The sequence below is a fragment of the Antechinus flavipes genome, chromosome 6 (genome assembly GCF_016432865.1).
Source record: "Antechinus flavipes isolate AdamAnt ecotype Samford, QLD, Australia chromosome 6, AdamAnt_v2, whole genome shotgun sequence".
Lineage (NCBI taxonomy): Eukaryota > Metazoa > Chordata > Mammalia > Dasyuromorphia > Dasyuridae > Antechinus > Antechinus flavipes.
This window is the reverse complement of record NC_067403.1, coordinates 167,125,703-167,150,753: the sequence shown is the minus strand read 5'-3', so window position 1 is coordinate 167,150,753 and position 25,051 is coordinate 167,125,703. Positions and strand designations below refer to the sequence as shown.

The following is a 25,051-nucleotide window of genomic DNA, read 5'->3' as shown; positions in this document are numbered from 1 at the left end:
AATAGGAGATATGGAGGTATTCTTGAAAAGTCCCTGAAACCCTGCGGTATTGGATCCTGTCCAATCTTTCACATTTGTTTATATTCTGGACTGGAAAATAGAAGTTTACTGGGGAGTAGCATTAAATATATTTTATATCAGTTTTCCAGTGTTCACAAAATATTTCACCTTGCCAGAGATCCCATCTTTTTTTTCTGGATTTAACTATAATTGCCCTACTTCTGGACGCATAATTCCTTGAGGTGGAACTGAAGAAGGAAATTTTAAAATTGTTTGGAAAAGAGAAGATGACCAGTCTGCCTTATTGCTGGGGCCATGACCTAAAAGTCCACAATATGTACTTAATAAATATTTAATTGAACTGAATTGAATCCTGGTCCACTTTAGCAATTTAACCTCTTTTTTGTTTTATGAATACATACCTTCACAATTATAATCTCATAATGAACCTCAGGACTCCTGTCTTATTCAGACAACTAGTGCTCTTAGGTTAGGTAGGAAGACTGCCTCATGGACCCAGTCAGCATTCTGTCTCCAGTCCGTCCCTTTCCCCAAGAATGCCCATATGACAGGTCCTACAAATCTGGAGGGAAATGTACTCAGTTGTCATTGGTTACATCTCATGAGAAGTACTTTCTCAAGAGAAAACCCAAATTTCATTTGGACAATGATAGTGAATCCAGAAAATGTATACAATATAGTAAAGGTTATGTCACTAACTATGCCAATTTTTGCAGACTTTTAATATGGTGGGAAATGGGGACAAAGGAAAACTCGTTTGTTTACAATAAAACGTGTTAGAAGGAGAACTGACTTGGGCATCATGAGGCTGGGTTCTAGCCCTACGTCAGCATCAGCTAGCTATGTGATCCTGGGCAAATTGCTTCACTTTTGTCTGAGTCTCTTGGTTTCTTCATCTGTCAACCAAAAGAAATGAGCCAGGTGATACCCAAGGCCTTTTCTACTCTGGCATGGTACAATCCTATGACCTCATTTGAGAAAACACTTCCTCTTCCTTGCAAAGATGAAGAAAGACAACCTTCTTTCAAAATGTGTATATGTAGGTAGTGAACATGTCCTGGCTACGCAGAAGGCCCATGAAATGTAAAATTCAAGATTTCTAAATAACTCATCCCGTAAGTTTCTTATAGGTAGAGCTAAAGCAAACACAAGCCAAAGAGAATCTCATTTTATTTGCTTTTTATAGAAGCAGTCTTCTCCTGGCCCAATGTTTAGAAGCCAGGACAGTTACAGGTTGCTATTTTAGTGAATTTGCGAATAGCCCTCATAAGCACAAACCAGGGTCAGGCTCAGCTCAACTAAAAACAATGACCCTGATTGTCGATTTGTTTTTCCTTGGCTTGCCTGAACCCACTTAAGCCACTAAGTTCTCAGGCATGTGTCACATTTCAAAACTAATTGAAAACAACTCCAGAGCTTCCTTAACTTTAGATAGATGGATGGATGGATGGATGGATGGATAGATAGATAGATAGATAGACAGACAGACAGACAGACAGACAGACGAGTCGGTGGGTGGGTAGGTATGTAGGTAGGTAGGTAGGTATGTAGGTAGGTAGGTAGGTAGGTAGTAGGTAGGTAGGTAGGTAGGTAGATAGGCAGATAAGTAGGTAGGTGGATAAATAATGGAATACATAGATGATGGATGGGTAGAAAATTGATGTTTGGATAGATAACAATTAAATAGACAGATGGATGATGGATGAATAGATAGATGGATGCATGGATGGATGGATACATAAGTAGGTAGATAGTAGATAGGTGGATATATCAATAGATATATAGATAATAGAATAGATAGAGCATGGATGGGTAGACAGACAGAAAGATAGATAGCCACACACATGCACAAATCAAGTTTCTTCAATAGATTTTCTTAATGAGTTTTGTAAGGATGGCAGAGGACTCCGCATTTGCTCATATACATTTAGAGATTCTCTAAATCTCATTTTTGCTATTTACTGCCAGTGCCAACCTGGAGAATTCCTAAGTGTTTTGCTGCCCCCCCCCCTCCCCTTTTCTATCTAGAGAATGAAAGAGCTGAACCACGTGTCCTGTGAGGTCCTCTCCGGGGCTAGATCTGTGATCTTATGTTTTGAGGATAAGATGGGTTTGGAGGGCTGTTTTTTGATCATAAGTTCCCTCAGGAAAGTATTTAATAATAAACCTGCACTCTATTGCCATGTATTGAAGACTGGAATCTTTTGCCCAGTCCTAATGAAGACATGCTTGCCTACAGATCTAGAAAAGCCTCTCTGGCTCTCCACATACATAACGCAGACAAAGCAGGAGGCTCTTTGAAGTGAAGCAAGTGTTTTGGCTTTTGGGGGTTCCTGGATTCCCATAGTTGCCTGCTGTTGTGCTTTCCAACGACATCGGGTCAGATTTGTTTTTGCACCGATGTAGTGCTGTCGGCCCATAGACTGGCTTGACCTTTGCTTGTTTGTTAATCTTACACAGGCAGTATCCCTTCTATCATCTTTCTTCTACTTGGGCTTAAGGCCAAAAATGACCTCCCAGGGAATGAGAACTTGTGACCCAGAGGAATCTGCCAAGAGATAGCCTTGCCTAAGAGACAGTTAGAACCAACAGGGGTGGCTCCAGATCATTGCATCAAAAGGCACATCATTCTAATGAAACCCCTAAGGATAATGTATGAGGAGGAGCCAGTAGAGATTTACTCCATGACATCCCTGAATTAATTCCAGGAAGAAGCAACAACAAAGGATCCCCCAGGCAAGGACCCCAAAGACCCTTCATCCCACCTCTTCCTATCCATCAAAGTCTTCTTGCCTCACTCTCAGTCCAGTCCTATGTTCACAGTGACACGCTGATTAAGGCAAATGTTCTCTGGTTATATCTGACCACTGGACCCAGACTGTCTGGAGGGGAAAGTGAGGCAGGTTCAGCCCTCCCTCATTCAAATCCATCTCACTTGAATGTCACGGTATGACCTTCCTGATGTCATGTCTCTCTTTCTCTCTCGCCATCTCCCTCTTTTCCTTCCTCTCTCTCCATCTATCCATTTCTCTTTTTCCCTCTTTCTTTACATCTTTTTCCTCTCCCTTTTATTCCTTTCTTTCTCCCCTTTTTTCTTTCCCTCTGTCTCTTTCCCTCTCTCACCTTTCCTCTCCTTTTTTTCCTTTTTCTCTATTTCTTCTTCTCTTTCCCTACTGCAACCCCCATGAACCTGTAGATAGCTAAATACCACTTCTAGATTAGATGCTTATCCGTACTAATGAATGCAACTCTTGGCTGACCAACAGCAGTTGCTAAACTCACAAGAACTGAATTCTGCAGTCATATCTGATGGAAAGAAATGAAAGATTGTTGTTGTGTCATTTTCTGAGAGTTCATAGAGGCTACTCTCAAAATTCACAAAACCCTAGAGAGATAACATGGTTCCAACCCACTTGCTGCATGTTCCTGAGGCATTGGCTAGGTGGAATTTTGTTTTTTAGTTGGAAGGCATCTTAGAAATCACTTCAATCAACACATACCCCTCCATCTGTTGTACAGATGAAGAAACTGACCAAGAGAAATTACATGGTTTGTCCAAGGTCCCACAGGCAGGAAGTGTGAGTCAAAATTTGAACCTAAATTCTTAAAATTTGCTGCTATGCCATCATTAAGGATATAAGTTCATAGTGTCATAAATGTGGACCTGTAAGTCCATTGAGTATAACCTCTTCATCTTTCAGATGAGGGAAAGTGACTTGTCCAAAGTTAACTCAGCTAATAAGTATATAAGGCAAGATTATAATGCCAGTCTTTCCAACTCTAAGTCCTGATCTCTATGAAAATAAAAGTTTTATTTTCCTCCGCAGATCGTGATTGAATTTTCATTTTGACAAAATGAAATGTTCTCCAAGGCTAAGTTGAAAAAGACATCATAATAGATAGAATTCTGGACTTGACCTGAGTTCATATCTTCCTTAGATACTTGCTAGTTATGTGAGCCTAGACAAATCACTTAATTACTCCATGCCTCAATTTCCCCATTTGTAGAATCTTGAAACTACCTCACTGATCTATCTGTCTGATAAGAAAATATTTGTAAAACACAGTGCATGGTACATGTATGTGCTCTATATAAATGCTAACCATCAACTTTAATTCTTCTTCACAGTGCTTAGAGGGAAACCAGAAAGCACTTTGAAAAACCTAAATATGCCATATAAATAATTAGTTTGTTTTTTTTTTTAACATAGGCAGATAGCTTTAGTTCTTATAAGTTTACACAGGCTCTGTATAATTTTCAGATACTGTCTGTCCTGGCTGCTGGCCAGATTGTGATTTGAAATGTCTTTTTGACTGCTTTGGTCTCAGAAAAGTCAGAATTCCTTATCCAAAATCTTTTCCCAGGCAGCCCCCAACTAAAGGAATCAGTGGGATCTATAACATAGAATAGGTGTCAGGATGGCCTAGAATGAGGTAGCAAACAGAAACAGCATCAGAAGCCAATTTAGTGTGCCAAATATTTACTAGATTTGAATCTCACTGAAAGTAGGTTGGAAAGAAATCCTCTCTCGTGATCATCCTTGTTCTTTTCAGCACACAGTGAACTCAGAGTCCCTTTGAGTGATGCTGGGGTCCTTGGGCTTGATTCTTGGCCACTCTGGGAATGTTGTGATTTTGTAGCATGGTTGAGTAGAGGAGGGAATAACCAGATATGCTTAAAGATTATGGAAAAATGGAAATACTCAAGTCAGCCAAACCTGCATGCAACCTGACAAAAAGGGATGGGTCTCTTTGGTGTACTGTGGACACACAAATCATCTTATTGGGAATTATGGCAATGAAGTTTTGTGCCTCTGATAGTTTGTGTGCTATTTTCTAAAAATGTCCAACAAGCAGGTACAGAACAGCTAGGCATTTCCCTACTAGCTAAAAAAAAAATTAAATTAAAAAGTCGCTCCAGTTCACAACCTTTATAGGTTTATATATATTTATATATAGTAGCAATTTTATCCCAAGTGAGCATAGTATGAAATATAAAGATGAAAGGCAATTATCAGTGGCAGGTTTTCAGAAAGGAAAAAAAAATACCTGTTTATTTCATTTTCACCAAAAAAAAATTTAAAAAAAATTTTAAAATCTGATAATTTGGTCTTTATGGTTTTATATAGACATACACAGTGTTGGATGGGTGTCAGAGTGGATAGAGTACAGGAAGACCAGGGTTCAAATGTGATCTCAGATACTTCCTAATTGAGTGTGCCAAAGTCATTTAATTTTGCTTGCCTCAGTTTTCTCATCTGTAAAATGAGCTGAAGAAGAAAATGGCAAATTATTCCAATACCTTTGCCAAGAAAAACCCAATGGGGTCATGAAGAATCAGACCCAAGTGAACAATAACAAAGCATTTGTTGTAGAGGGTTAGGATGGTTTTCAGAAACCTTTTGCAATAGCCACTGGACTAAATTCTTATCTGTAATTATTTTTGTTCATATCTTAGAAAATCTCAAAGAGAAACAAATTCCTCCCCTGTTACCTCTACTGATAACTGACTGTTTGGGGGCCCTGAAGGAATGATAGATAAAACCGAAGAAGGCGGTTCCCCAACATAGACAGCCATTCTGACAGGCTTCAACTCAGGCTAAAGCCATTTCTCATTGAATGTAATAAAAGATAGCCAAACTCAGGAGACTCATTGTTTATAGGCAAACCAGTTTTGCAGAGACAAGGCCAGTCTAGGAAGCCAAGAAACTTCCTCATGCCAAGAAAATAATCAGGATTCTGCCTGGCTGTCCCACCTTGCCATATAATCCTCACAGCACTAAAAAGAACTTATCTCCCAAAACAGAGGTGACAATGAAGCTGTAACCCACATATCCCTTCTACTCCTTATGTAAGGAAGCAGGTCAGCCAGACAGGTATATCATCTTTCACATACTAATGTGATATCAATGAAATCACAGACTTAGAGCTAGAAGAAACCCTTGAAATCACTTAGTACAACTCTCACATTTTATAAGTGAAAAAATCCTAGCCAAAAAGATAGTCACTTGAAAGTTTAAAAGATTCTAAGAAAATGTAAGATTTGAAAGAAAAAAAGAAAGAAAGAAAGAAAATGTAAGATTTGAACACAGGTCTTTTGATCTTAATTATACTTGATGTCTTTAAGGACTTGATGCCTCTAAAATGTTCCCACTTTCTTTAAAGGAAAAAACAAAACATAACAAAACAGTGCAATAGACTTGGAAAAGGATTATCTTGTTTCCATCTGAAAATTGTTTTGTTTTGGTTTTTTATGTTTTCTTAAATCAAATGGATTATGTTTCTGTAACTTCGTCTCTGGGACGATGATCCCACGTCAGACTCAGATTAGTAGGTCAGGTTCCCAGAATGTACAATAATAGTTCCACTTTCTCCTTTCAGGTTTCTAGGAGTAAGCTTGAGGGGCTATTTCTCAATCCTCCATAGCATTGTCATTCATGGGCCCCCATCTGGAATATCTCCCAAATATCAATCAGCCAGTTGTCATTCCCACAGTATCAATTCAACAATTAACACAAACTAACTTTATACAAAGGAATAATTACTGAGAAAATATAACAAGGAAAAAAGTACAGTTCTAAGGGGCAATATTTAATTCAATAAATATTTAAGTGCCTGCTGCCTGCTAGATACTGCTAAGCAATGGATTATTCACTGATTAATCTGTTCTATATTTATGGAACTATCAAGGCCACTAGAAGAACATTAAAAGTGTCCCATGATAGCACTGCTTTGGGAGCACATTCTACTTGAATTTATAAACTATTGTTTCATATCATTGAAGGGGGAAAAGTCTGCTCCCAGTTATCCCAGATGATTTTATTTATTTCTCTGGGATGTAAAATAAAGTGATAAAGATATGATGGATAGAGCATTGGAGCCAGAGTCAGAACAAACCTGAATTCAAATTCCGCCTCAGATACTTAGTAGCTATATGACTGGGTAAGTCACAACTTCTCCTGGACAGTTATAGCACTTGTCTCACAGGACTGCTCTAAGGATTAAATGATGTGATAATTGTAAAGTGCTTTGCAAGCCTTAAAGAGCTATCTCTAGATATCTCTATATATTGTGTATAAATATATATATATACAAGCTACTATCATCATCATCATCATCACTGCATACTATGCCTTGCTAACTCTTTAAAGAGTAGCCTATAATGTAAAATTGTGCATATAAAAAAGCCCATTTTCAAGCAAGCTCTAAAACAATGTCAAGTATTTTTGGTTTTAGGAAAATTGGATTTAATTACAGGATAGCCTCTATTGCTTAAGTAAATAACCCATGGATTAATTATTGTGGCAAACAACCGTCTGCCAATTTTACTGAATTCAGCATCCAAGTAAGTAAAATGATATATAAAAGATAGGGTTGACAATCAATTAACTGTGTTAGCTAAGAGTTGCCATTGTCAGGCATAGCATCATAGTTTGGAAGCTAAAGGAGAAAACATTTTTTAAAATAATAAAAAAAAACAAAAAGAAAATAATAATAAATTTTTAAAGGAAAAAAAATAAAGTGAAAGAAAACCTTAGAAGTCTCCAAATCCGACTCCTTCATTTTAGAGAGAAGGAGACTGAGGCTCATGATCACACAGCTCTGAAGTCTCTGAGACCTTAGTTGGTCTCAGTTTTTCCTCACTCTAAGGCACATATTCTTTCCATTACATCATACTACTTAAGGTCCTGCTTGATATAGCCTGAAGGAAATTCTCTAAGATTAAAATTTGCAGGTGGGTACTGGTCTTCATTGGTAGGGAGAATTTTCTCACCAGGAGTTCCCATATCAAAGGTCTAATCAAAAATAAATAAATAAATAAAAGATGATGGCTACAAAGCAACTATCTATGGCTATCTCAGGCAACAAAAATGATTCCATTATTTAACCGTGTGCATAGTGAATAGAGGGCAGAATCTTGAGCTCAGAAGAGTTAGGTGGAATTAAATTCCATTTCTGATACTTAAAAGCTGTGTGACCATAAGCAAGTCACTAGATCTCTATAAATACCCACCAGCTTAGGGGAATACCATATGAAATCCTTTAGTATCATAGTGATACATACACTCAGCCTCTCCAACAGGAACTATCTTTTACCCTAATTTGAGGATTCTCCCATACACTAGACCCACACTGCTGTCCCTGGATCCATTTGTCCTCTAGAATCCTGATCTCAGGTGATTCTGAATAAGCCCTAAGCACCCCAGTTACCTGCTTCAACCACCAGCGTGTCCCCTGGAATGGGGGGATGATAATAATCGGCTCACTCTGTCAGGGGAAGCTTTCCCATGTCGGGGAGGGGTGGAGAGGGGAGAACATCCCCTTAATTTACCAACAGATTTGAGGCTATCAGTTACTCTCACCTTGGTGTAATCTATCTGCCAAGACAGTTAACCAGGTGTGGCTGGTTCAGATAAGACTTAATTGTATTACAGCCCATCAGAATAAAAGGCTGTTTCACTTACCGAAATAAATCTCTTGTGGAGGAAGTAGGTTCTCCTTATGAGTCAGTTCTTACTGTATAATAAACATACACACACACACATACACACACACACACACACACGTTTATATAGATAAATAAATATGTCTATGTATACATACACACATATATGCACCAGGAGTCAGTTCTTCATATGTATGTGTCTGCATTAAAGTATCCTAAAAGTAGTAAAGAAGCATCAAGTCTTAATGGGTTAGATAATTAAAAACAGAAAGACAGGCAGTTAGATAGATGACAGACATTAGAAAATTGAGATGAGAAATTAAAGACAGTTATATTATTTCTAAGTACAAAAATTCTATTCAAAGAAATTAAAGGAATGGAATTGTATTTTTCAGATACATGTTTTTGTAACAATTTATAATATTTGTCACTATATATAATAATTGTCACTATATTAAGAGAAACATTGACAAGGATAAGATCATATTCTGAAAGGCCTCCTATCTACACTGTGAGGAGGTAAATCAGAGGTGGGATTTAGCCAGTTCAAACTGGTTTCTAAGAATCAATTGTTAAATTTCCAAGAAGCTGACATACTTGAGGAAGTGTTAATAATGGAGGTTAAACTTGAAAGTGATTATCCCTCCCCTAGGGTTGTTAAACATTGACTAGCAAACTCCAGAAATAAGCCCAAATAAGGGGAATAGATGTGCTTTCTCATCTTTCTCTGAAACGAACAAGTTTAAATATGAATTTGCTCTCTTAGGGCACCATGCTCTCTTTCAAGCTTTCCATAGTTTCCAGCCCCATGAATGCAGACTCAGAGCCTGAGGAAATTGGAGCACAAGTTAGAGAAAGAAATTGGATGGCGTCACTAGCAAGGGACAGTAAAGTTCTCTCGTCAAGTACCTGGAGACCTGAAAGATGAAGAAAAGATAAAACATTGGCTATATAGGAAATAAGACTTGGATAAGGTTACAGGCTAAGAAAGAGATATCTCTTAAGTTAAGAATCCAAGGAACAGCATCTTCAGTTGCCATGAAGTTAAAGAACATTGATGGTTAATGTTTGCTCATTTCAGTCATGTCTAACTCTTCCTGATCCTGATTTGGGATTTTCTTGGCAGAGATATATATGGGAGCAGTTTGCTGTTTCCTTCTCCAGCTCATTTTACAGATGAGGAAACTGAGGCAAACAGGATTAAGTGACTTACCCAGGGTCACACAGCTAATAAGTATCTGGGGCCAGATTTGAACACAGGAAGATAAGGTTTCCCAAAGGTCCCAAACTATGTAGAGGCAGACTGTCTATCTGTCTTTTTTTTATCTTTTTTCCCTTATCTAATGGGGAACAGGAGGCAGAGATATCCAGATCCAAAGGTAATGATGTCTATTGATGCCTCCTTCCGATGACCCTGACAGTGGATAGTGAGTCAAGGTTAGCAGGGTCTGAGACAACTCTTCCAGTGAATCTGAAGCATGTTTTTCTCTTTCATGAGCCTTCAGGTAGACCAAGTCTCTCAGACTTAAGTTATAGTCTAGGGTAATAAGCAATTGGAGAAAAACTTCTGATACTTGTCTTGTGAACAGGTATATTTCATTATCACTTGAATATAGTTAATTATAATTTCATCTATTATTTGGAAATCTGTTTAGTATGGACTAGCGGTCCATCTGACTGACAATCACATGGGCCCACCCTAACATCTCATGTGATATTAAGCTATATTTTCTTTTCATTTGGGAATGATGGGGAAAATATCAAGCCATTTGACTCGCTTCTCAGTACAAATCTTAACTAGCTTTGTCATTGTACTGGTGCTACATACTCATCATGATGTGAGTACTGAGAATGCTGTTAAATCTATAAATTCTTGAAAGGTACTCTTACAATCACTTCTATATAATTGGTGGAGAGATACCAAAAAACCTAGGCATCTATTATTTTTTAAGTCTTTTACTGAGTTGAGTGCTTGAGTTGATGCACTGAGGTCCCAAGCACATGAGGCTAAATAGTAATTGCACCATACTCTATTAATATATAAGCTTGGAGAAAGAATGGCCCCCGCCCACTCTTTGTGCAAGTCCTGATGTGTTATATAGGAAATGACGATTTTGGTGGGTGGAGGCAGGGGAGTGGAAAAGGAAGGGGAAGGAGAGACTGCTGGCTGACGTCTTGACACAGCTGCTCGCATTGCCATTGCGACCGCCCTTCATCTCCAGTCCCCCTCTGCTAGCTGACTTCCTGTGGCAGCTGCGCATATTGCTATCTTAATCGCTATTGCAATCCCTCCTCACCTCTACTGAGAATAAAGATTGAAGATTTTCCCCTTAACCTGAATTCCTGACTCTGGCTGATTTTAAATACGCGGTCATCACATTTTACCATCAAATTATTTGCTTCTTCGGGGCGGGGGTGGGGTGGGGGGGGGGAAAGGGGATAGAAAGAAGGGAGGGAGAGAAATTGGAACTCAAAATTTTTAAAACATAAATGTTAAAATTGTTTTTACATGTAATTGGAAATTTTAAAAAAAATTAAGTTTTTCAATATCAAAAGACATGAGAACTCTAACCAATGGAGTAATCAACCTTGATTCTAGAGGACTAATAGTGAAATAATTCCCTACTCTTGGCATAGAAATGGTGGTTTACAAAAAAGAAACAAGTAATGCACTATCAGAGGAGATTAAAGTATAAACATGTCTGACTAAGCTGTACTTTTTTGTTACAAAGGAGGTTAAAGGTGGTGGTGGTGAGGAGCAGAAGAGAGGAGATGTGTCATTAGAAAGTGATAATTATGGAAAAGAATCATTGATAAAAAGATTGCTACTTTTAGGCCCTGCTTTCTAAACCCTACTACTTTGACCTTTAAAAAATTGCTTGACTTTTGTGGGACTCGGTTTCCTCTCTATAAATGGACTAAAAAAACAGTCCTCTTCTATACATTCTCCATATGTCGGCTACAGAGCCCTTGAAATTGAAGGGACTAATTTCATTAGATGACTCAGTAATGCAAATAATTAAACATGCCCCCTGTAAATTGAATAAAAAATATCACAGACAGAGATTTATTGGTATTTTTCGGTGTACGTATACGCTGCTGACATGAATAAAACATATTCATCTAAAATCATTATATATTATAACTTTCTGCCATTCCATATTTTCTCAATGAAGAGTAATGATACAGTTACTATCATTTGAAAAAAAAAGTTTTTTAGTAATTATAATAGATAGAATTTTTATCATTAGACTGAGCTCTTTGAAAGCAAGGGCTATCTTGGACTTCCTTGTCTCTTCAGAACCCCTGTGCTATGGTACATAGCAAGCATTTAGTAAATGTATGTTTACTAACTCTAAAATTACCATTATCCTAAATAAGAGAAATTTCTGCTTATGTGCTTCCCAATATCTTATATCCAAGAGATAAAACTTTGAAAAATACTGCTGAGGTGCTAAAAAGGCAATTTGAATCTATTGGTGTCCTCTGTTATTTCAGTCATAAACACACACACACACACACACACACACACACACACACAGTATGACTTTATAAATTCACATTATTCAATGAAGTATTATTCCTAAGGGAGGATGATATAAAGTGTCCTGTAATCAGTAGAGACACTAATCATTCTCCAAATTAGTTCATGAATGAAGGCTCATCTGCTATTTCCATTCATGGATTCCATATCCTTTAATAGCACAACTCCGTGAGCCATAAGAATTGCTGAAACTTTAGTAAATATAAAAATTAGAAAAATGACTACCTTTATAAGGATTTTTCCTTGATCCTAACTTCTCACCCCTGTAGTTCCAGAGATGCCAGAGTAACATTGGAATTTGTCCTAAACTCATATGAAGGGTTTTCTATAAAAGAGAAATTTACTGGAAAAGGAAATGGAAAGTTATTATAACACTAGACCATTTAGTCAGTGCTAGGGTCAAAAAATTACAAACTGACCTTTCGTAGGTATGTAGGGACAAGCTGTCTTAACTCTTTTTGAACCTCAGAAAAAGTCAAAAGTCTTCTGAAAATAGCTAACTTAAAATTTCACATTGTTCAAGAGGCATAATAAAAGATACTTTCTAATCAAAAGAGAAAATCAAAACAAAAAGGTCCTCTTGTCTCCCGCCTCTGAGAATCAGAACAATAAGGGAAGTCAATAAGGTGGGGGAAATCTCACTACTGCTTTTGAAGGGATGTTTCTCTAAACTGGACCACAATCTATGTATACCTGGAACATAGGATCATATAGGATCAAACTTACATTATAAATAAGTCAAATTTGATCAATTCTCCTGGATGTGGCTCTCTTCAACAATGAGAGGATTCAAACCAATTCCATTTGTTCAGTGATGAAAAGAACCATCTACACCCAGTGAGAGGCCTGTGGGAACTGAGTGTGGACCACAACATAACATTCTTACTCTCTCTGTTGTTATTTGCTTGCATTTTGTTTTCTTTCTCAGTTTTTTTTCTTCCTTCTTGATCTAATTTTTCTTGTGCAACAAGATAACTATATAAATATGTATACATATATTGGATCTAACATATACTTTAACATATTTAACATGTATTGGACGACCTGCCAGCTAAGGGAGAAGTGGGGGGAAGGAAGGGAAAATTTGGAACAAAAGGTTTTGCAACAATCAGTGTTGGAAAAATGCATATGTTTTCATATACCACAATTTACTCAACCATTCTCCAATTGATGGGCATCCATTCATTTTCCAGCTTCTAGCCACTACAAACAGGGCTGCCACAAACATTTTGGCACATACAGGTCCCTTTCCCTTCTTTAGTATCTCTTTGGGGTATAAGCCCAGTAGAAACACTGCTGGATCAAAGGGTATGCACAGTTTGATAACTTTTTGAGCATAGTTCCAAATTGCTCTCCAGAATGGCTGGATGTGTTCACAATTCCACCAACAATGTATCAGTGTCCCTGTTTTCCTACATCCCCTCCAACATTCTGTATTTCCCTGTCATTCTAGCCAATCTGACAGGTGTGTAGTGGTATCTCAGAGTTGTCTTAATTTGCATTTCTCTGATTAATAATCATTTGGAGCATATTTTCATATGTCTATAAATAGTTTAAATTTCTTCTTCTGAGAATTGTCTGTTCATATCCTTTGACCATTTATCAATTGGAGAATGGCTTGATTTCTTATAAATTAGAGTCAATCATATGTTTTGTAAATAAAAAATCATTCAATTAATTAATTAAGTAAGTAAAATTGAAATTCCAAAATATTCCAGCTGACAATAGGAAATCCCACGACTTAGTAAGACACAATAATTGTTACCAAGTTAATATTAATTCTACTGCTATTGAGAAAGCCATGTTATATAATTCATAAAATGCTGGACTTATAGACATATGAAGTCAGACATTGACTAGCAATATAACCTTGGATATATTGATCTTTACCTTCAGTTTGCTCACTTATAAAAAGACAATAATAATCACACCTCTATCATGGGTTATAAATATCAAATGAGATAATATTTGTAATATGCTTTTTGTAAAACTTTAAAAGACTATATAAATAAATATAAATTTTTTTAAAAGGCTATGCAACTACTTACTTTTTACTATTATTACTGGAAATTATTTATAGTTGTAGCATAATGCATGATATCCCTTAAAACTATCCATCTTTTATATTCATTTGGCTCATGTCAGGCTTTTCAAAAATTTTCAGCTCATTTTTCCTTATCTTTCTAAGCTTCCAATTTTCACATCTATATATACAAGACCCATAGATTTATCATGTCATATTGTAAAATGAGCACCAATTGTTAAAATAAACCATCACAAAACAAAACACTGGTATTTGAGGATTTTACATAGCAAATTATGGGAAATGAGTTTTTGAAGCAGGCTGCAGCATAAGTATATACCACAAATTTATCATAATTACCTTGTCAGATGATAGTGCAGATAATATACTGGCAGAGTTGTATGTAATGGACAGTCAGGGATGCTGATAAAAGAATCCCAAGGCTTTCCACTACTGCATACTTACACTTTTACTTCATAAACAAAGCAGTTACAAAACTAACTGAAAAAAATGCTCCAGATTTTATAGAATTCATCATTTTTATCACTCTTGAAATGCTGTCCCACATCGAGTTTTGGTTGGGATGGTTAGAATGTTGTTGTTCAATTGTTTTTCATTCTGCCTCCTTGTGACCCTATTTGGGCTTTTCTTGGCAAAGAAACTGTAGTGGTTACCATTTCCCTTCTCAGTTCATTTTACAGATGCAGAAAATGAGGCAAATAGAATTAAATGATTTGCTCTGGATCACACAGTTAGAAAGTGTCTGAAACCTAATTTGAACTCAGGTCCTCCTAACTCCAGGAGCAGCTCTCTAGCACTGACAATAAATTAAAAGGCCAAATCCTTATTTTATAATTATTTAATGTCAACTTTTTTTATATTCCAGATAATTTCAGTTTTAATGAATCCCACTGTTTTCAATAAATTTAAAATCAAATCAAATTTCAGTAAACAATTATATAGAATTCTGAGTTTCTCATTCTATTAACAAGACAAGAAACTCGGGCGTCTTCATTTTTTCTATATAGAGGAAAATTTGCTCCGAATGCTCATATTTAAATTATACATTTTAAAAATCCATGTATCTGTATCCAAAAGAGATAATAAAAGAGCAAAAAGGACCCACATATTAGTAGCAGTTATTTTTGTAGTGGCAAGGACTTGGAAATTAAATGGATGCCCATCAGTTTGGGAATGGGGAATAATATAGTATATGAATGTAATTTAATATTATTGTTCTGTAAGAAATTATGAGCAGGCTGATGTCAGAAAAACCTGAAAAGACTCAGATAAACTGTTGCTGAGTAAAGTGAGCAGGACCAGGAGAATATTGTACATAGTAATAGCAAGATTATGTGATGATCAACTATGATAGATTTAGCCCTTTTCAGTAATGGAGTGATCCAAGACAACTCCAATAGACCTTGGATGGAAAATGCCATTCATATTCAGAGAGAGAATTATAGAGACTACATGTGGATTTTCACCTTTTTGTTTGTTTGCTTGCTTGCTTTTTCTTTCCCATGTTTTTTTCCCCTTTTGGTCTGATTTTTCTTGTTACATCATGACAAAAAAAATGGAAATATGTTTAAAAGGATTGTACATGTATAACCTATATCAGATTTCTTGCTATCTTGGGGAGGGGCAAAGTAAGAGAGGGAGGGGGGATAATTTGGAACACAAAGTCTTACAAAAATGAATGCTGAACACTATCTTTACGTATATTTGGACAAATAAACTATTATTGAGAAAAAATCCATGGTCTTTTAATTTGAAACTTTAAAATACAAGAGTTAATTTGTCTTTCCTTATATAGCAATTTATTTCTCATTTTAACATTCATGAAGCTTTTTCTGTTCTCACAAATATGAATATATCTTAACTGATGGAATTTTTTACTTTCTAAGATTTTTTTTTTCAATAGAGCTCTTTATGAAAATTAAAGTGATTCTCACCATAAGGGTGTATATACATTTGAAATACTTAATAGTTTTCTCTAAATATTCATAATATGGCAATATAATTTAAAATGTCTTATTTGAAGATGTTAAATGCATTAAAATTTCCAGTTATCTATTTTCTTCTGTATTTAAGATGTGTTTATTTTCAGTCATATTTGATTCTTTGTAATCCCCGTTACAAAGTTTTCTTGGTAGACACTACAGTGATTTGCCATTTACTTCTCCATTTCGTTTGGCAGATGAGACTTCCCCAGAGCCAAACAATTATTAAGTGTGAGGTCAAATTTGAACTCAAGGAGATGTCTTTCTGATTTCAGGCCCAGCATTCTATCCACTGCACCACCCAGCTGTCCATACTGTAATTGAAACACATTGGTGTTCAACAGATTTGTGTCTCAGTGCTCCTTGAATTTCAGTTTTGAAATAACAATTTTGGCATTTCCAAACACAATATTAAAGATTCTGTCCAGGTCACAAATTCAGTTTTAATTAATTTAATTTTTTCATTACATTTAAAATTCCAAACTGTCTCCCTTCTTTCCTCCCCAAATGTAAAACTATGTTGTACATAATTTTATTTTTCAGTTCTTTCTCTGGAGGTAGATATGTTCTTTCATAGGTCCTTTGTAATTGATTCAAGTATTTATAATACTCAAAATAACATGGCCATTCACAATTATTCATAGAAGAATTTTATTGTTAATTTATAAATCATTCTCTTAGTTCTCTTCATTTCTTCATTTCACTCAAATCTTTCCACATTTTACCAAAATTCACCAGCTCATTATTTCTTACAGCACAGTAGTATTGCATTACAATCATATTCCACAACTTATTCTGTCATTCCCCAATTTATGGGCATCTCTGCAATTTCCATTTCTTTGCCACCACAAAGCAAGTTGTTTTAACTATTTTAGAACATTTAGGTTCTTTTTATTTTCCTCTGATCACATTCAATATGACATTCTTTTGAGTATAGTTTTAAAACAAAAGTAAAATTTTCAGACTTCAATTATATTTTGGCTCCTAAAGAGAAATGTTAGCTCAAAGAGGTACATAAAAATCATTATTCAGAAAAGCCTGAACAAATTCCAGCAACTTAGCAGTGTCACCTTAAATGCACTTGCCTTATAGAATAATACTAAAAGACTTTCACTTCTGAAGCTCATCAAAAGGCTTTGTTGCATACATTCCATTCTTATTCCTTGATTTAACAACATAATAAATCCAGGGAAAAATTCATTTTTGTACCCAATAAAATTTACATATTCAGATGATCATTTCTAATTTTTTTTGTGGTCATAAATTTAATCTCTTTTGTTGTCAATGCAATAAATTATGAGAGAGAAAAAGAGAGAGATTTCTTTGTTTGCCATTATCTTTTCTTTTTTTATATGAGCCAGATCAGAAGGAAGAATAACCTAAATAACTACTTAAAATTGACTAAAAGGGAAGACAATTCTGAAATTTAACAACTTCTTACTAGAATGCTTTCACTCTTTTTGATGCAGGCTCCAACTTAATTGAAGGCTCTTTGTCCTCCCTGAATAGTTCTTTTCAAAAATAAACACTTTGGTTGGCATTCACATGCTCATATATTCAATGGACTGCCACAATACATACCAAAACTCCCAAGTCAAAATGCAGGAACTCTTTTGAAACTACTATGTGCCCATCAAAGAGAGATTTCCTTTCTCTTTCATCTATTTTAATTTAGCACTTCAGGCTTCAAGTATCTTTCCCTCTTCCCCTACCCCCCCTTTCTAAAGTGCACTGCAAAACTCTGGAAAATATTACTTCATACACATATTGGAATTCACTCAGGGGTAAATTCAGAGTTTCTGTTTCCCTTTGCCTCAACCTGCTGTCAGCATCATCCAGGAGAGACCATGGTCCATGAGATTGGCAACCAAGGTGAAACTTGGTCCACAGAAAAAAATAAGCTGGGGTAGAGATCAGAGTTCTGACAGATGGAATCCCAAAACCAGGTACAAAAGGGAGAAGAAGAGAGATAGATATAGACAGTGAATCTGCAACAAACATATCGCCTGAGCCTTAACTACTGGCCAGTTGTCTTTCATGAAGGTCAGCCTAAATGGCTGGATGGTTAAGTATGGCTGATTGGGAGTGGGGGAAAGAAATTAGGGAAGCCAGTTGGGTTTTTTTGAACTATTTGAAGATTTTTTTCATATATATATATATATATATCCTCAGAGACAAATAATTCAACAAATCTTCTCCACAGTGACTAAGGAGTGGTGATTAAACAAAATCTCTTCCAGGAATCCACTTCTATAATCTGGCCACCCCAAAATAACTAAAACCAGAACCTCTCTTTGGAGTTGGTTGGAATCAAATAGAATAGAACTAGGTTCCATCTCTGGGAACTAGCTGGACCATAACAAAAACAGAATTAAGCAGGATCAGATTAAAGGTTCTTAGTGATGTATTAAAAAAAAGGGGGGGGGGAGAGTAGGGATGCAAAAGATTCTGAGAAGTGGATATTTTGACTTCTCACTAAGTCCTGTTTTAGATTTCTTATCAATGTGCCAAATCTCTCATAAAAAAAAAGATAATGCAGATCACATTGGTAGAGCATAATTCCATAAACTTTATTGTTGTTATAAGTCATGATCTTTATCCAAGGAAAGACCACTTTATTCAAAAAGATATCTTTATGAGGTGAATTGCCTCTTATTATGAACCATTTCTTACATTATATACTTGAAAATTAAAATGGAAAAAAGAAATAGACAGGCTGAATTTTCTTTTCTTTTTTTTTTTAATAGCTTTTTATTTACAAGTTATATGTATAGGTAATTTTACAGCATTGACAATTGCCAAACCTTTTGTTCCCATTTTTCCCCTCCTTCCCCCCACCTCCTCCCCTAGATGGCAGGTTGACCAATACATGTTAAATGTTTTAAAGTATAAATTAGATACACAATAAGTATACATGTCCAAACTGTTATTTTGCTGTACAAAAAGAATCGGACTCTGAAATATTGTACAATTATAGGCTGAATTTTCAACTGTTTCTAAGTACAAGAAAAGAATATTCTGAAAGAGACAGAGAGAGAGAAGAGAGAGACAGAGAGAGACTGACTGTATTAAGTGCTTACTGTGTGTTAGGCACTGTGTTAAGCATTAAAGAAACACATTTAATCAAATAAGATAGTCCTTGTCTTCAGGAAGCTTATATTGTAATAAGGTAGACAAGCAGGAGGAGGCAATAAAAGAAGGATATTTCTATGGGAACAAGGCAGATGGTGAAAAAATGGAGAAGTTCAGAGAATGACTGAAATGGAGATCTAGACAAAGGATTCACCAGTCAAGAGAGGGAGAAAGTTTCTCTACTGTGGGAAGGTGGACAAAAACATGTTAAGACAGGAGTTTAAACCATAGTTTTTTTCTTCTTCTGGTAGTTGCTGAGGCAGTTGGGGTTAAGTGACTTGCCCAAGGTCACACAGCCAGGAAATGTTAAGTGTCTGAGGCCACATTTGAACTCAGGTCTTCCTGACTTCAGGGCTTCTGGTATCTTTTTTTTTTTTTTTTTTTTTTTTTTAAATTAGGGTGGATATGTTGCATAGAAAATGAAATCATAAATATTTTTGTGAGTAAAATTCAAAGAATCCAGAACATTTGTATAATGTCGAATGGGACCACATGAAGATTTCTCAAAAAGTCTATGAGATGGAGTGAGTCAGACCTTAGGCCTAAGTCATGTGATCCCTATTCCCAGAGGTCTGCAGGGATAGGAAGGTCAGGCCTTAGCCCCAAGTTGCAGGAAGTCACACGATCTCTAGGCCTAGAGTTCTGTAGAGCAGAAGGTCAGACCCTAGGTAGGTCTAAACTTCAGGAAGTGACATGACCCACAGGAAGCAGACAATATTGCTGACCATTGGTCAGTAATGGTTACTTCCTTTTTAGTCCATCCAATCAAAAGACTTGGATCTTTTGCTGTTTAACCAGATTCACTATTTCCGGCTCACTAGACCAGGCACATGCTGGGAGGTCTTCCAAGACTATACAAATAGAATAAGGAGCCTTCCAACCTGTGGCTTAATCCTACATCTGCCACTCTGTTTGCATTTGTATAAAGCACTAAGACATGATTTATTTTCACTTCTATTTGATAAGTTTGTGAGGTTGGGGTGGTTCAAATACTATGTTATCCATTCACAGATAGAGATTCTGAGCCTTGATGCCTTTTAGTGACATGCCCAAAGTCAGGCATAAATAGCAAGCCTGAACCTTGATACAAACAAATAGTGATATGATGTTAAATGAGCTACTCATTGTCTGGGTGGGATAAATTCATTTAAATATCCCTCTCGTGATCCCAGATTCTGCTCTTAAGTGTTTCTAATTCTCAGCATCATCAGATAAATTGACTAACATTTAAATAAATGTTCATTCGATGATACAGTCTTTGCTTCATGTATTATGATTGTGAAATTAAATGGCACTTCAGTTTGCACAATATTCAATGAAATGAGTTCAAGAGGAAGAACCAGAATAATCTCCCCATATCTTAAAGAGTCAAATTCTTAGTTTTCCTTCAAAAAGCACAGAGCACCTTCTTAGAACCCACTAACTGTAACTAGAAATGCCATTCAACTTCTTTTCCTCATTGGACCCGAATAAGGCTCTTGCCAAACAAATCCCATGCAACAAGAATCCCTGAAGATGAGGTTACATATTAGTTTCTCACATCAATTTTCCATGATCCAGGCTTAGGGAAAAATCAGGGCTACAAGAAAACAGCATGTGAAATGGTTATTCATCTACTTCAGTGTATTATTGTCTGACCAGTTGTCTCTGCTCTACTCCTCCCAAGCCTTCAGAGAAGTATCTCTTGATGGTTAGATGAAATGAGGCAAATGAATTGGGGAAAAATAAATATTTCCTTGGCAAAACTGAAGAGAGGATAACATGAAGTTCCCTTCAAAACTGGGAGGAGATAACTATAATTATATACAGGCAGGGAATATGCTGGAGCCAGTCAAATGGGCTCAGAAGAGCTAATTGTTAAATTTTCAATATGCACACTTATACTGTAGAAATCAACAAATACTGTTTGCAAATGACTGTTTGATGGATTGTCTAGACTTAAAGTGACCGAGAAAATGTTAATAAAGTAACCTAAACTTTAAAGTGTCTCATAGGTACAGCTTTGTTGCTTTTTTTCTTTTTTTCCTCCTGAAAGCCAGTTGTTAAATATTTCCCAGCAAAGTGACAGAGAAAATGTTAATAAAGTAACCTAAACTTTAAAGTGCCTCATAGGTATAGTTTTATTACATTTTTTTCTTTTTTTTCTCCCTGAAAGCCAATTGTTAAATATTTGCCAGCACACCACTGACTGAATTAGGATAATATTATCTTAATATTAACAACCTGTCGTTACTTCTTCCACAGGTTTAAAAGTACAGAGTCTGCCCACTTCAACCACCTTTCCTGTTTCTCTTCCGGCAAAATTTACTACATTATCTTCAATCTGGACCGATCCTCCACAAAATACTGTTGATGTTACCACCTCCTCCAGCAATAACACACAGAATAACACATTGCTGACAGTGACATTATCAGCTGAGACAACTCCACTTCCTGGAAATATATCAGTAATACCAGGAGACCCGGAGAGCACCAGCAAAGCCTCCACACAAGAATCAACAGTTACTGCAGTGGGTCAAGAGCAAGAAGGAACAGCCCAAACCCAATCCTCAGTCAGAACATGGCCAACAAGCAGCCAAAATGAGATTACATCCACCCTTGCAGGACTTGGCTCCACAACACCAAAAACCAGCAATGAGACAGAAGCTGTAAGTACAGCTTCCCCTCCTCTGTCAGACACAGAAGCAGTCACCTCCTCCCAGGCTTCATCTTCATTGCCATCTTGGTCACCTCCGAAGGTGTCCTCCACCAGTGTAGTCACAAACTCCATCACAGCTAAAAGCACGACCCACAAAGAGAGCAGTGAAGAATTCTTGGGAACTCCCACAGCTACCCCCCATGGAGCTCACCTGCATCCTAACGGGACAACGACTTTTCCTGCTTCATCTGGGCCCAAGATGGAAGAGACAACTTCTCAAGTGACCCTGCCAAACTACGAGGTGGAAGGGACGGATGGTAATACGGTGTCTCCTCGGATAATCATGGAAGAAGTCGAACACGCATTAAGTTCAGGTGAGTTGAATGGCTCTAGACCAGTAGAACTTAATAATGCTTAGATACAAATTAGTTTTAAAGGTAATGGGCACTTGGAAGCAACTCATCTGCCAGATAAAAACTAAATTACAAGTGCTGAGTTTGGAGTAACACATCTTGGGCAAGCATGGATGACATATGGATGTAAACATTCTACTTTTAGCCATAGAAACACATAATTCTGTTTCTGCAAAAATCCTATGGATGCTTATAAATCATATCTCTTGATTGCCTCATTATGGCTTACATTTATTTTCAGCAATGTAGTCCAGGGGTGACACGACATCACTCATTACTTTAAAAAATTTATACATAATATGCATATATTGGATTTAGCATATATGTTTAACATATACTGGATTACATGCCATTTAGGGGAGGGGAGAAAGGGAAGAGGAGGGAAAATTGGAACACAAGGTTTTGTAAAGGTTAATGTTGAAAAATTATCCATGATATGTTTTGAAAATAAAAAGTTTTAATTTAAAAAAATTATACATAATAGAGGAATTGCATGTGTTTAACATATATTGGATCGCTTGCCGACTAGGAGAAGGGAGGGAAGAACCAGGGTTTTGTAAGGATGAATGTCAAAAATTATCTATGCATATATTTTGAAAATAAAAGTCTATAATTTTAAGAAAGAGTATAACAATAATTTTAACAAAAAACATACATAATTTTGAATTGGGTGAAAGTACTTTTCAGTGTTCATGGGATGTTTGATGTTCAAAGTCTTTAAAGATTTAAAAGCAATGAGTAAAATACTTTTTTTTTTTAAAAAAAAAGGCCTAAGAAAAGAAGAAAAATGATCTTAAAAAATATAATGTTCTGAGGCAATTAGGTAGAACAGTGAAATAGAGCACTATCTCTGGGGTCAGGAGGAGCTGAGTTCAAAGCCAGACTCAGACCCTTAGTAGCTGTGTGATCCTGGGAAAGCCACTTAACCTTGCTTGCCACCAAAGAAAAAAGAAACAAAAAATAATGTTTTTTGGTCTTTTTTGAGTCTTTAAGAAAGCTTCAAGTATTTGTTCTCCATGGTGCTAATGCTGATGCTGTTGATGGTAATAATTATTATATACATATAACCTATATGCTTATATACATATATGTTTGTGTGTGTGTGTTGTGTGTAATTATTGCCCTCTCTTCTGCCTTTTGTGGCTAAACTTGAACTATAGAGGTCTCTCCCCCACAATTCAGCTTCCAACCTTTTCATTCCACTAAAATTAATTGTTCTCTCTAAAGTTGTCAGTGATCTCTGGTGGCCAGATCTAATGGCTTTTTCTTAATTCCCATTCTCCTTGACCTCTCTGCAGCTTTTGTTGCTACTGGTCACTCTTGTCTGTAACACTCATCTCACCCATCTGACTATTCCTTTTCTGTCTCCTTTGCTGGGTCCTCATCAAGATCACACCCCTAGTTATAAGTGTCCCTAAGGGTTTTGTTCTAGGACCCATTTTCTTCTTCCGATATATTATTCCATTAGTAATCTCATCAATTCTCATAAATTTAATTACCATCTATCTGCTAATGATTTCCCCTACTTATCCTGCTTCAGTCTTTCTGCTGACATCCAAATTCAGATAATCTCAAACTAGATGTCCAGGAGACATCTCAAACTAAACTTCTGCAAAATGATAATGACCTTTCCTCCTAACCCTACCCCCACCACTCTTACTTTCCCTATTTCCATAGCAGGCAAAAGCATCTTCCTAGTCCCTCATGCACACAATCTGTGAGGTAACCTGGCTTCCTCTCTATCTCTCACCCCCCAAATGCAATCTGTTACTGAGGCTTGTCGATTTTTCCATTGCATCATCTTTTGAATAAATCCCTTTCTCTTCTCTAAGGCTACCCAGACTTTGTTGTGGGCCCACATACCTCTTACCTGGGTTTAGTCTCCTACTGGGGAGGTCTGCCTGCCACAAGTATCTCCGTTCTATTCTGCATTCAGCCACTAAAGGAATTTTCTGAAAGCACTGGTCACTTTGTATTCAATAAACTCCAGGGGCTCCCTAACACATCCTGAATCAAACACAAAATTCTCTGCTTGGCCTTCAAAGCCCTTCCTGACCCACCCCTCCTACCTTCCAACTGTACTTTCTGACATGTTCCCTTCAGTCCAGTGTCACTAGCCTCCTGGCTATTCCACAAACAAAACACAGAATTTCTTGATTCCAGGCTTTTTTTCTGCCTGTCCCTTCCTCTCTTGGGCTTCCTGGCTTCCTGACTTCCTTCAAGTTCCAATTACAACCCCATCTTTTATAGCAAGCTTCTCCCAATCCCACTTAATTCAGTGCCTACTATGTGTTGGGATTGCTCCAGAGGGAAAAAGTGAGACTGGTGACCTTGCTCAGGCTTAAATCTTTGAGAACAAAAGACAAAACAACAACAGTCCCAACAGTCTATTTATCCTGCATATAACTTGTTTGCATATATTTATTTATGATCTTTATAGTGTCCCTGTTGGGTTGAAAGCCTTAACAAAGATATAGTAACCAGATGCAAACTATAGCAAGACATAAGGAGGACACAGTGGCTGGAACATAACCTTCACTGTGTCCACTGCATGACCTTGGGTGTTAGGTACTGGTGTGATACCTGAACCCTGGGACCCAGGCTCAAAATTAGAACTGCTTGCTAAGCATAATGCAAATCTCCAGTGACTTATATAATGATGCCTCTCAACTCTTCCTCCCTTTGTTTGATTTCTGTGATTACCATGAGATTTATTGGGCAGGGGGGGTGGGGAGGGGTTGAAGGATTTGAATCCATTGAATTATCTGACAGCTGCTCCAGACTGTGCCCCTGTGTAAATAACCCTTATGATTAAATAGATTGTATAATCA

The 25,051-nt window shown here is 36.8% G+C and overlaps 1 protein-coding gene across 1 annotated transcript in view; it reads left to right on the top strand.

Annotated features, from left to right (window-relative positions):
- PARM1 (prostate androgen-regulated mucin-like protein 1) overlaps window positions 1–25,051 on the top strand; it is a 126,162-nt gene that overhangs the window by 65,591 nt on the left and 35,520 nt on the right. Inside the window, exon 2 of the mRNA XM_051966327.1 lies at window positions 21,414–22,181. Within this exon, the coding sequence (XP_051822287.1) occupies window positions 21,414–22,181 (768 nt within the window). The remainder of the gene's footprint in view (window positions 1–21,413; window positions 22,182–25,051) is intronic.